Source organism: Saimiri boliviensis, chromosome 7 (assembly GCF_048565385.1).
Source record: "Saimiri boliviensis isolate mSaiBol1 chromosome 7, mSaiBol1.pri, whole genome shotgun sequence".
Lineage (NCBI taxonomy): Eukaryota > Metazoa > Chordata > Mammalia > Primates > Cebidae > Saimiri > Saimiri boliviensis.
Window position 1 is genome coordinate 38,638,226 of NC_133455.1, and position 13,597 is coordinate 38,651,822.

Genomic DNA, 13,597 nt, shown 5'->3' on the forward strand with positions numbered 1-13,597 from the left:
CTTACAATACCAAAAAATGTCACTTTACCTGGTTTCTCTCATAATCAGAAGGGTCACAAGCTGTGAAGGGGTGGATACACCTTCTCACACTTTTACACCACGCGCAGCCAGTTTTCACGCATGCTGGGCAACTAGCAACACAGAAAACCAACTTAATTCCTGCATTTTTAGGACAATGTTCACATCCTAGAATTTCCCTCTGTGATGCGGCATGCAAGCATTTAAAAGAAGACCAAAAAATAAATAAATAAATAAATAAATAATCCCTGGACAGATTGAGAGAAAGCAGGGAGAGACGACAGTCCTGTGAGGCTTTGTGCCCTGCTCTCGGAAGCCCTCAGGTTGACGGGCCAGAGTGGCACCCGCAGGGGTGTTGCCATGGAAACCTGAAGCTGGGTCACCTGCTGGTCTGTAAGTAACAAGAACCCAGTGAATCTGTTTCTGAATCCAGTTCTGCTATTTGTCTACCCTCGGGTAAGTCCCTCTGGACACGGATCTCTCTCTCCCCGCCTCCACCCACCCTGCCTTCCAAAATCAGGAAGCCCTCACTCACGCCAGAGTCACACCCACCGCAAACTGCCTGGAAGATGGGAGACACGAAGTGCTAGCTGGCAAGCAGAGGCAACGAGGGGCCTGTGTTTGCTTCATAATCAAATTAGGAAGAATTGTGTGTCTACTAATCAAATCACCTATCATGATTGGGTAAACTGTGGAGGACTTAAAAAGCACTTACGAGAAGGAATGTGAAAAAGGGAAATCCCGTATGATCTGGAAACGTGGCTAAGTGAGGCCAGAGGAAGCCTCAGCTCTAGCAAGGGGGGCTAGCGCAGGGCAAGCGGACCCAGTTTGTATTTTATACCTTCTCCAAGAAATGAGGAAACATTCGGAGACTCTGACCTACAGAAACTGCAGTTTCCATGGAAGGAGAAGACACCCTGGCTTTTGTGTGGATCCGGCCACCTAAGTGAGCTAAAGCGGGTTTGTGATTTGCACGCTCCTTCTACCCCCGGGGTGTGATTACCGTACTCTAAGTGCTTTCCTAACAGGAAGCAGTTACCTACGGAAAGGGCGCTCACCCTCCCTGGGGGACCTAGGTCTGAGGTCTAGTTCTTAATTACCGAGTCATGGGACCTGGGGTGAGTCAGTTCCTTTCATCTGGCCTTTAAAACTGAGCGTCAGGGGAGCTACGTTACCTTTCAACTGTCGGAGTTATACAATTCTATTTAATTCTTCCCCTTTTTTCCTATTTTCATGAACTTCTGAGGCGTTCCGTAGTTTTTGTATTTTTTTCTTCCTAAATTCATTCTGTTTCTTAGCAATAATTGAACGGGGCCTTGTGTCATCTTTTTCAAAGTGCCTCAGTGGAGGAGATTAGGCCCAGGGGCTCTTGTTCTAATCATTCAAGAGCAGCCTCCCAGCTCAGCTTCAAGCTCAAATTCATTTTCCCCAGAGAAACCATGGCTCCCAGGCCAGGCCAAAAGAAACTCCCATTTGGTACTCGCACAGCTGGTTGATCAAACCATGGTGGGTGTGATCTACAGTCTCGACTCATGCAGCCTCCCAAGGTGCCCTGGGGACCTCCGTCCCAACTTCCAGTTGGAAAGTCAGGTGTCTGAGAAACAGATTTCCTGTGCCCTCTTTCTGCTTTAGAAGCAAAGAGTGAGGTTTGGCACTAACTCGGAGGCCTATATAGCTCAAAGGGGCCAAATATGGTGAAAAGGGGGGCAGCAGGAACATGTTCTTTTGGTGAAAGGGACCTCGCCTTGTCCTTCTTGAGTATGACTTCTTACCCCTAGGCTCAATGCTTCTCGTTCTGCCCAAATTCCCAAAGCCATTCCAATCAGGAGAGAACCTAGCAGCGCTCCTTCTTCTTCTTCCTCTTTTTTGAGACAGACTCATTCTGTTGCTCAGGCTGGAGTGCAGTGGCGCCATCTGGGCTCACTGCAACCTCTGCCTCCTAGGCTGTGATCCTCCCATCTCAGCCTCCCAGGTAGCTGGGACTCCAGGCACGCACCACCATGCCTAGCTAACTTTTGTATTTTTTGTAGAGATGGCATCTCACTATGTTGCTCAGGCTGGTCTCAAACTCCGGGGCTCAAGCGATCCGCCCACCTAGGCCTCCCAAAGTGCTGGGATTCCAGACGTGAGCCACTGCACGTGGCTTGTCCCTTCTTCTTTACTTATTTCAAGGCTGCCTCTCAGTGTTGGGAAGATCTATTTCCCTGAGGGTATGAACACTAAGCACGATCTTTCTCCCTTGCGCTGCCAGCTTACGAGTCCGGGCTAGAACGTGTGAGCTGAGCTTATTAGCTCAGTGGCTCTCCCACCTCCCATTAGGCCATGCTCCAAAAGGCATTTTGGAAAGTTCTATCTCACAAAAGAGTTCTTTAGGAAATGGAGGAGTCAAACAAATAAGTAAATTAAGACCAATGAGAGAATATTCAAATTTCAAATAAAACCTTACTCTTTTAATGATAAGCAGTTGGTAAAGTTGAATCTGCCTGATAAATTCCAAGAACCGAAGGAGAACATCACGTTGACAACTGAAACATCTGGAGCGAAGGGAGGAAAAAAGTCATTTATGGTAGATTCCTGCTATAGTCAAGCATTGCTGTAAATGCAAAAAAAATAAATAAATATTTTTGCCTCCTCTGCATAGTGGGCGGAAGCGTGCCAGCTGTTTGCTAACATTTCAATCAGTATGTGGTTCCTTCCCCATGGGCCATTCGCATCAGGCAGCCAGCGTGCACAGCTCAAGCCTCCAAACAGACTGAGCCCACCTCGAGTTCCAAGCCTCCCATGGATAATCACTAGGAAAAAGCCATTTTACAGCTCATTTACATCTCACACTCTCCTAGGGATCACTATCTCAGCTTTTAATTGGCCAAGGCATAAGAACAAAACAAGTCACCGAGCAAGAAGTGCCTAGAACATGAAAATCAGAATGTTAGAAATCCTGTACCTTCAGAAAAATCCACATTGCAAATATTTACCTAACATACTCTAAAGGGTAGTTCCCATGGGCAGGGTTGCACAGTCTTCTTGGGGGTCGACTGTTACTAAATCTGTGATGAAGGATTTCTTATCTGACTTTGAAAACCTACTCATTGGTTAGAAAACCCCAAAAGAACAAAATAACAAAGATTTAAAGCTTATAAAACAACATTTGAGAAATAGAATATTTCCCGTGCCTCCTTAAACATATATACTCTATCCAAGGTAGTGATTCCCAGACTCAGTTGTCTATCAGAATCACCTGAGAAATTTACAGAAATGTAGATTCCAGGGCCATGCTCCTGACTATTCTGATTTAGCAAGACTGGGGTGAACTGCTCCCCATGGAACGATTGCATAGAGCCCAGGTTTGGGGCCACACACAGAGTAGCACCTTTCAAATCCCCTTCTGTCCAGGGACCAGTGCTAATAACAAGGTATTAATATCTTTTTCCTTAGATGAATTAATAGGAATAGGAGATGGTGCTATTTATTTATTTATTTATTTATTTAAATAGAGACAGGGTTTCACCATGTTGGCCAGGCTGGTCTTGAACTCCTGACCTCAAGTGATCTGCCCACCTCAGCCTCCCAAAGTGCTGGGATTCCAGGCGTGAGCCACCACACCCGGCTGAGAGGGTGCTTTTAAAATCCAAGTCTTGACAAAATAGGAAGCTGGCTTGCCTCCGTTGGTACCCCTAATTTTCTTACTGAAATTTTATTTGTGTGTGGTTCACAAAGTCTAAGAACCCTTTCCCTAAGGTGCCTCTCCACAGTAATAACACTCCCCATGAAAGCCAGAATTCAACATAAAATTTGGTTCATGTACAGTGGGTATATGTGAAATGATCATCTTCTGTTCTCAAGACAAAGAGGCTTGGAGGGCTGGCAGGACCTCTCTGCAAAAGCCTCTGAACAGACACTTGATACATGTAAGTAGAATGAACACAGGACCAGTCAGCTCTAAGGGACCCCCAGCGAAAATACACTCCAGTGGAATCTGTAAGCGTCCAGTGATGAAGACTGCAAAAGTCACACTTTTTTTCAAGCATCAAATAGGCACAGAACTCTATCTGGAAATATCACAAGGAAATGGACATTCACGATTTCTTCTATGAAAGCATTTAACTTAGGTGAACAAAACACAACGATAACAGCACGCTCAAGGAAACACCCTATGAGTGGGTTCAGTTCCCTCTGGCAACCTGGGTACCAACGCAGGGGTGTGCATGGAAGATCAAAGGGGTATTAGAATCGCTGAGAAAGAGCAGCATCTGGCAAGAATAAATATGATTTATTCCGTAGTAGAGACCATATGGAAGAGGTGACTTTTCTCCAATGTTTCAAAGCAGAAAGGGAGACAGGATTTTGTGAAAGTGGGGAGGCTATTCTAGATTCAAAGGCCATGGATAAAGGCTTGGCAATGGTCACTGGCTGGCTGAGTACAAGAGGCTGGGAAGCGAATTTGTTTGCCTGTTCAGAATATGTAAGCTATTCAGAAAACGCAGGTGAAGGGCTGGGTGCAACTGATGGAGGCTCTAAAAGCAACCAACGAGCTTTACAAGGTGATCTCAAATATTTCAGAAGCATATTTTATAGGTGAGCAAGGTCTGCATTTCCATGCACAAAATTAACCAGAAGTGCATCACAAAGGCTGCACGGTATGGACAAAGTAAAGTGGAAAATTGAGGTGGTTTTCCAAGCAATCAGACCCAAACAGCCACCAGCCAGTGGCTGAGAGGCATATTTAAGCTCACATCTCTGGCCTGGTACATTAAATTACCTTTTGAGGGATTTAGGATCAATTGGGTGCTATGGCCTGAATGTTGATGTCTCCCCAAAATTCATATGTTGGAATCTAATACCCAATGTGATAGTATCAAGCCATGGGGCCTTTGTGAAGTGATTAAATCATGAGGGCTGCACCCTCATGAATGTGATTAGTGTCCTTATAAAACAGGCGTGAGAGGGCTCCCTTGCCCCTTCTGTATGTGAGAATACAGCAACAAGGTGCCATTTGTGAAGCCAGAGGCCAAGCCCTTGGCAGACACTGAATCTGCTGGAGCCTTGACCTTGGACTCCCCAGCCACCGGAGCTGTAAGCAATACATTTCTATTGTTTATAAATGATCCAGCCTCAGGTATTTTGTTGTAACAGCCAGAATGGACTCTAAGACATTGGGTAACTCCAGCTCTCACCACAAAACCCACTCAGTTCCATTAATGATCCTCGCTCATTCCTGGAGACCTACTCCATGAGCTCAACTCTACTGCTAGTCCTCCTTATCTGAAGAGACTCAGGAGTCCTCCGTCTGCCCACTGCACCTCCCAACCATCTTCTGAATCCACTTCTCTCCATCCCCCTTGGCCTCTCCTCCAGCTCTCACTTTCCCTCTGACCTGGACCCCTCCAGTAGCTTTCCTATCTGATCTTTGGGAACTCAGTCTTTAAGTCATTCCCTTCTTTGGTCCATCCTCCACCTTCAAGCCATTCATTCATTCAACAAACATTTATTGATTGTGAATGGCTACGTTGTGCCAGACACTCTTGTAAGTAGAGCAGGGAAGACGTCTTCCCAAAGTCCCTTACTCCATGGGGCTTACATTCCAGCAGGAAAGACAGACAATGCACAATTGAACCTTTCTGTCGTATAAATCTGAGTGCGCTGCCAGCCTCCAGCTTCAACCTCTCAGTGTCTCATCACAGCTCCCAGGATTCATGGTTCATAAGACCCTTCACAGTTCCTTGGCTGCCTTCTTCGGGATCCATCTTCTCTCCCTCTCCCCTTTCCACCTTCCCCTACCCCATTTGCTTTGGCCATATAGAAGCTCTTTTGGTTCTTCAAATAAAACTTTTTCTCTCCTGGCCATTGTGCAGGTTGGTCTCTGTCTGAAATACTCATCCCCCTCCTCTTTGTCTGGCTCAACTCTACCCTGGAGTCTGGACATCACTTCCTCCAGGAAGCTTTCCTTACCCCTTCCTCTTCTGCCATGTCCAGTAAGATACATTTTTCATGTGCTCCTCATGGTACTCTATGTTCCCTGCATTTACACGCCACATTGTAATGAGCCACTTACTTCTCTCTATTCCTGCGTGTAGTCTTTTTTTTTTAGGGGCAAAGGGGAGTCACTGTATCCCCTAGCACACAGCATAGTGCCTCACATATAGTAGATGTTCAGTAAACACCTCCTGGATGGATGGATGAATGCAATGAACTCAAGCTGATAGAACACTGGTTGTTAAAATTTCTTTTGAGATCTCTGAATTATCTAAACCATTTGGGTACAGGCCCAATGCTGTCTGGCTTTTCTGCACTCTCCTATCCAGCTCACTCTCCTCTTGTCATTGTCCAGGCATATCTGATAGTGGGGTCTTAGAGCAGAGTGAGGAGAACCCAGGGGAAAAGTGGGAACCAGGTGGTGGGGAGCGAGTGAGTCTACAGAGGGGGACCTATTAGGATTCCTTGGGCAACCTGAACTCAAAAGCTTCCCTAGTTTTTTTTAACTCTATAACAACAACAACAACAACAACCACAACCACAACCACCACCACCACCACCACCACCACCACCACCACCACCACCACCACCACCACCACCACCCCCGCCAGAAGAGTCCACATACCTCTGTAGGCTGCTCTGGTTGGGATGCTACAGGTGCAGGTCCAGTTGAGCTGACTTTTATTCTGGCAGAGCTCCCTGCTGGAGTCCATATTCTTCACCATGCACTTTGAGTGTCTGGGAAAGAAGTTTCCCACCATAGTCACTGTAGTCTGTGCAGGGAAGAGATGAGGAAAAAATGATGATTTTTGCATCATTTCCATCCATCACAGAACCTCACATGATTTCACCCTTTGATCCTGCCATAAGAAGGAGAATTTCCAAGAAGAAATTCTCTCAGCTCTCAGAAGAGCTGATGTAAAGAATAGATGTTTCTGGGTGACAGAGCAAGACCCTGCCTCCAAAAAAATAATAATATAAATATTAAAAAAATAGATGTTTTGTTGGCTATTTGGTTTGCTCTTTTGTAAAGTGCATATTCTTATTCTCTGACCATTTTTCTGCTTTGTGTGTATTTTTCTTATCAGTTTTCAAGAGCTCTCTGCCTGGTGTAGATATTAATCTTTATCTGTCATATTTCTGACACATATTTTCTCCTAATCTACCGTTTGTCTTGTAACTTTTGCTGGTGGCATCTTTTACCCTTACACAATGTGCTTTTAAGTAATCAAATACAGGGTTTCTTGTCTTGGCTATAAAGTGTTTTCCAAACTCTAGTTTATGGACAAATATAAAATTGTTCCAACGTCTTTATGTCTTTAATCCATCTGGAACTTATTTTTATATAGAGTGTGAGATAAGGGTCCAACTTTATTTTCATCCAGATGGTTAATCAATTATATCATCACAGCCATTTATTAAACAAAAAACAAACCTCCTTTTCCCACTGAACTGAAATGCCATTTTGTCCTATATTAAATTTCCATTTATCTGGAATCTATTTCTGAACTCTGCTCTTTTCCAATAATCTATCGATCTCCTTCTATTTCAATGTCATGAAGTTTTTACTCCTGTAATTTTAAATATATTTAGCATCTGATAAGGCAATTCTCTCCTTCTTTATCTCTATTTTCATAATTTTCTTAGCACTTCCTGGACATTATTCATCCATATGAACTTTAAGTTCATTTTATCCAAAGGGGTTGAGGGGACTGAGTCTAAATCAAATCATATTAAATATATGCCTTAATAGTAGAAAAATTTATATCTTTATGATATTAAGTATTCCCATCCAAACACATGACTTTGTTTTCATCTGTTTCTCTTTGATCTAGGGTTCATTTAAGAGGGTGTGCCTTGATGATATCCTAGGTGTTAAGAAACATTTGTCAACTCTTCCTTATTGCTAATATTGTTAGATAATGATTAAAGGTGGTCTGTGAAATGTGCTTTTAGAATTAGTTAAGGTTTTGCTTGTGGTCAAACATACAATCAAATTTGGATGAGAGGTGTTGTGTGTGTGTGTGTCTGTATGTGTAAAGGGGTATGTCTTTGTGCCTGTACATGTGTGTATGTGTATAGCAGGGACACAACAAGACATCTTGAAATTTCTCCAAATTAACTTTTTCCCAAGGAAATGATCCAAAGGAACAAGGCAGTCAGGTCTCCTGTTCAGAGGGAAAATTATAGGAATTAACATGCCAACAGTGGACTCCTTTTGCATCGGGAGCATGATGGGATCTGGCGGGAATGTGGGCTAAGCAGAAGGAACCTGGGAGTACAGGAAGTGGTCGCCTTATCAGCGCCTATGAAGAGCCATAGTCTAGACAAGCAGGCAGCTGTCTGTCTTCTGTTATACTGCTCACTTCCTCCCAGACTTACTGCCACCTAAGTCTCTGCTGTCTCCCTGGTTCTCAAATAAGCTTGCTAAGTCTAATCTAGCTCCTGGAGGTCACCCATATCTTTCCATTGTCAAAAAGTTCTGTTTCTGGACCATAGTATCATGCTGGAAGAAGGCCAGCTCTCTCAGTCCACTTTACCTGCACCAGAGTTCAATTATCTTTAGGGAATTCTGAGCACAGTACCAAATCCCAAACCATTCCCACTCACTCATCTTCAGCACATGACTGAACTCTCATTCATGCTGAGTCTTCAACCCAGCATTTATATCTGCAGCACACATCTCAGCACACTATCACATATTATCTTGTATACGTATATGTCTTTTTTTCTTTGAGACAGGGTCTTGCTCTGTCGCCCAGGCTGGAGTGCAGTGGCACAATCTCGGCTCAATGCAACCTCTGCCTCCAAGGTTCAAGTGATTCTCCTGCTTCAGCCTCCCAAGTAACTGGGACAACAGGCACCTGCCGCCATGCCCGGCTAATTTTTTGTATTTTTAGTAGAGATGGGGTTTCACTGTGTTAGCCAGAATGGTCTCAATCTCCTGACCTTGTGATCCACCTGCCTCAGCCTCCCATAGTGCTGGGATTACAGGTGTGAGCCACCACGCCGGGCACATATATGTCTTAAATTGAATTCACTGCTCAAACATTGTAACAAGAGTATCAGAATTTCTTTAAATCATATTTTCACCAACTCTTTTAAACTGTCCACATTTCCTTCTAGTTCTCACATATATAGTTTTCATGTAACTGTAATTATTCCATTTATTTATTCCATAAATATTTATCAGGCTCGTAACATATGCCAAGTGCTGCACAATGCACTGATTATACCAGTGAACCAAACAGCTTGGTCCTTGCCCAAGAGCTTATAGACTTGTAGAAGTACATAGAACACTCCACTAGAATAAAACTGGAGGGTCACATGGTATCAAGGGAACATCAAAAGATGACGGAGCTAAGATGGTACAGTGGAAAGGGAAAGAATCAGACAGTCAAGGTACCCCTTAGAAGTAAGGAACATAGGGCAGGACTGGAAGTGGGGGATATGGATATGGAGGATGTTGGTGAGCAAATGGATGAATGGAGTTACCATGGGTACCATACATGGAGATGCGGCACACTGACAAGGAAAGGCAGACTCTAGCTGGAAGATTCAAGACTTCAACTTTGGGTGTATGTAGTTCAAGATACTTGTGTAATACTCAAGCAGATGTGTCAAATTGGATATGGGCCTGGAGCTTAGAGGAGCAATCTGGGGTGGGGATAAAGGAGACATGAACATACAGATGACTTATAAAGCCACGGAAGGGAATAAGATTGTCTAGAGACAAAATATAGAGTAAGAAGAGAGGAAGAGCCAAAACTGGGCCTTACATGGCTCCCAATATTTCGAGGTAGGGAGAGAAGGAACCAGCAAGGGAACAGAGGCCTGGCCACAGAGAAGTAGGAGAGCATGCAGTGGGCCTGCCACGGAAAGCAATGGAAAAGACGGTTTCAAGAATGCTGCCTATCCGCCAAGTAACTTAAGGAGCGTATAGTGTCTGCTGGAATGGCGGCATGGAGTTCACCAGTGATCTTAGCAAGAACCGGTTCAGGGAAAGAGTGGGGCAGAAACCAGGTTGGAGTGGACCTCAAAAGAGAAGACAGCATGTTTTTTTTTCAGATGCAGTGGAAGGAGAGAGGAACCAGTGAGGTGAAGGCATTTTTGTGTGACTTGGGTTCCAGATGAGTATAGTTAAAAAGCTGAAGGTTGTCCTAAGAAACCCAGCATGGGACTCCTTACCAGGCTGATAGTGCGTTTTTGGTTTGCTTGTTTTTTTTTTTTTTTTTTTTTTTTTTTTTTTTGAGATGTAGTTTGGCTCTTGTTGTCCAGGCTGGAGAGCAACGGCATGATCTTGGCTCACCACAACCTCCACTTCCCAGGTTCTAGAGATTCTCCTGCCTCAGCCTCCCGAGTAGCTGGGATTACAGGCATGCACCACCATGCCCAGCTATTTTTGTATTTTTAGTAGAGATGGGGCTTCCCCATGTTGGTCAGGCTAGTCCCGAACTCCTGACCTCAGGTGATCCGCCCGCCTCAGCCTCCCAAAGTGCTGGGATTACAGGTGTGAGCCACCATGCCTGGCTCAGGCTGGTGGCTCTTTCTTGAATCAAACTGGATAAAGAGGAAGTAAAGACTTAAAGGGAGAGAGGGGATATAGAGGCCACTGGGGTGTCAATTAGCTGGCAATATCCACGGAGCCAAAGAATTACTTGCTGCACAACACTCTTATCAGGCCAACATATCTTATTTTACTGAATCATTCCTGATTGCTAAACAGTTTCATTATTTCCAGGTTTCTAATTCTATAAATGCTACTGCAAGAGCATCTTTATGCTTAGGGATTTTCTTCTTTCAAGTTATTTCCTCAGGATTCTAAGGCTGAAATTAATGCTTCAAACAGAATGAATTCATGACTTTTGAAACATGCTGCCAAATTGCTTTCCAAAAAGGTTGTGCTAATTGGCATTACCAACACTGGGTGTTAGCATAGCTTATTATCGCTTTAATTTGTATTTATTTGAAAACTAGTGAGGTTGAACATATTTCCATATTTATATCTGCTTTCTGAATCTCCTCTTGTGAGAATATATGTGTTTTGGCCCACTTGTTTTTCGGTATATTGATGTTTTTCATTTTAATTTTTCTTAGCGTTACTATTACTATCTTATAATGAATATTTTGTTGATGGCAAATATTTTCCTGAAGTGTGTGTTTTAGTTAACTCTTTTATTTTTTTTTTTTGAGATGAAGTTTTGCTCTTGTCACTCCGGTTGGAGAGCAATGGCATGATCTTGGTTCACCGCAGCCTCCACCTCCTGGGTTCAAGCAATTCTCCTGCCTCAGCCTCCCAAGTAGCTGGGATTACAGGCATCCACCACCACGCCAGGCTAATGTTTTTGTATTTTTAGTAGAGACAGGGTTTTGCCATGTTGGCCAGGCTGGTCTTGAACTCCTGACCTCAGGTGATCTGTCTGCTTTGGCCTCCCAAAGTGCTGGGATTATAGGCATGAGCCACGAGGCCCAGCCAAGTTAACTTGTATTTTTTATCATATAGATTTTTTAAAAGAGGAAATCACATATATGAATATCTTTCTTCTGTTATTACATACTATATTGCTTCAGAGGTAAAATAAATGATCATACTTTCAAATTATGTTCAATTTCATTTTCTGTTACTTCTGTGACTTATCTTTACATATCAATTTCTTAGTCTAAATTTTATTTTTATATTTAATGTAAAATATGAAATTACATTTCCATAGTATAAGCCAGGTTATCTCACACATTTTATGAAATTATTTTTGTTTCCTCTTACTTTATGACATCTGTTCTTTAAACTTATTACATCTATTTCTGAGCTTTCTACTATAGTCTATGAATCTATATTCCTATTTTAAAACTAGAATCATGGATTAAATTACTGTTGATTATCTATCTATCTATCTATCTATCTATCTATCTATCTATCATCTATGTTTGCAATCTAATGGGAGTGGTCTTGCCTAAATAAACTTCTGTTTTTTTCAAAATATGTTTTGGATATTCTTGATCAGTTCATGTTATTCCAGATGAATTTCATATTAATTTTAAATAAACATTTATTCAAAATTCATTGGAATTATGTGAAGTCAAGAAAAATGGTGAGGAAGAAGTGACATTTTTATGATATCTTCCCACCAAGAAATGTAGAACATGCCTGAATATGTTCAAGATGTTTTCCATATAGTCTAAGAAAATACTTCGTGTATTTGTATTTTTATTTATGCTTCTGTATTTAATTGATAAGGTTTTGCTATGGTTACTTACAAATAGCCTTAAGACTGGGCACAATGGCTCATGCCTATAATTCCAGCACTTTGGAAGACCCAGGCAGGTGGATCACCTGAAGATCAGGAGTTTGAGACCAGCCTGGCCAACATGGTAAAACCCCGTCACTACTTAAAATATGAAAAATTAGCCGGGCGTGGTGGACTGTGCCTGTAATCCCAGCTACTCGGGTGGCTGAGGCAGGAGAATTGCTTGAACCCAGGAGGCAGAGGTTGTGGTGAGCTAAGATAGCACCATTGCACTCCAGTCTGGGCAACAAGAGTGACGCTTTGTCTGAAAAAAAAAAAAAAAAAAAAAAAAACAGGCTGAGCATCATGGCTAACACCTGTAATCCCAGCACTTTGGGAGGCCAAGGCAGGCAGATCACGAGGTCAAGAAATCGAAACCATCCTGGCCAACATGGTGAAACCCCGTCTCTACTAAAGAATATAAAAATTAGCTGGGCGTGGTGGCGGGCGCCTGTAATCCCAGCTACTCAGGAGGCTGAGGTAGAACAATTGCTTGAACCCCGGGAGGTGGAGGTTGCAGTGAGCCCAGATTGCACCACTGCACTCCAGCCTGGCGCCTGGTGCCTGGCACCTGGCGACAGAGCAAGACTCTGTCTTAAAAAAAAAAAAAAATAGCCTTAATACACCACTGCTCTGCTATCTAACTACTATTACAAAGAACGGCTTAAGTTGTTCAAAGCAAGAATCACTCTTTTTGGTAGCTGTCTCCAACACATATCTCTTTTAGTAAGAATGGTTTTAAAGCAGGATATGTACCTTGCTCTTTAAGTTTATAGCTGAGTAGTTTTGTTGTTTTTATGAATAGGACCTTTTATTCATGAAGTTAAAAGTTTGTTTTGACATGTAGTAAGGTTATTGATATTAAATATTTATTGAACATTCAGCACTATTCATTTGAATAATTTTTAAAGCTAACGTATTTAGATTCTGCAGACATGCAACCACTTAAGATGAGCAAATAATGGTACTTTTTTAGATTTAAATTAAATAATTATTTGTATTACTTGTCTCTTGTGTTACTGCAGTAGACAGAGCTTCACAAGTAATGTCAATAATATTAGTGATGGTGGAATTCTGTGGTTTAGTTCTGTTTTGTAAAAGAATGTTTTGAGGATGGGCTTGTCACTTATGCCTACAATCCCAGCACTTTGAGAGGCTGAGGTGGGAGGATCACTTAAGCCCAGGGGGTTTGAGACCAGCCTGGGTAACACAAGGAGAGCCTATCACTACAAGAAATCGAAAAATTAGCTGGGTATGGTGGTGCATACCTGTAGTCCCAGCTACTTGGGAGGCTGATGTGGAAGATCCCTTAAGCCCAGGAG

General features: G+C 42.9%; 1 protein-coding gene across 1 annotated transcript in view; it reads right to left on the reverse strand.

Moving 5' to 3' along the window:
• PLXNC1 (plexin C1) overlaps positions 1-13,597 on the reverse strand; it is a 163,134-nt gene that overhangs the window by 83,633 nt on the left and 65,904 nt on the right. Inside the window, exons 6-8 of the mRNA XM_010340165.3 lie at positions 6,617-6,764; positions 2,465-2,552; positions 29-131 (exon numbers count right to left, since the gene is read on the reverse strand). Coding sequence (XP_010338467.2) covers positions 29-131; positions 2,465-2,552; positions 6,617-6,764 — 339 coding nt within the window. The remainder of the gene's footprint in view (positions 1-28; positions 132-2,464; positions 2,553-6,616; positions 6,765-13,597) is intronic.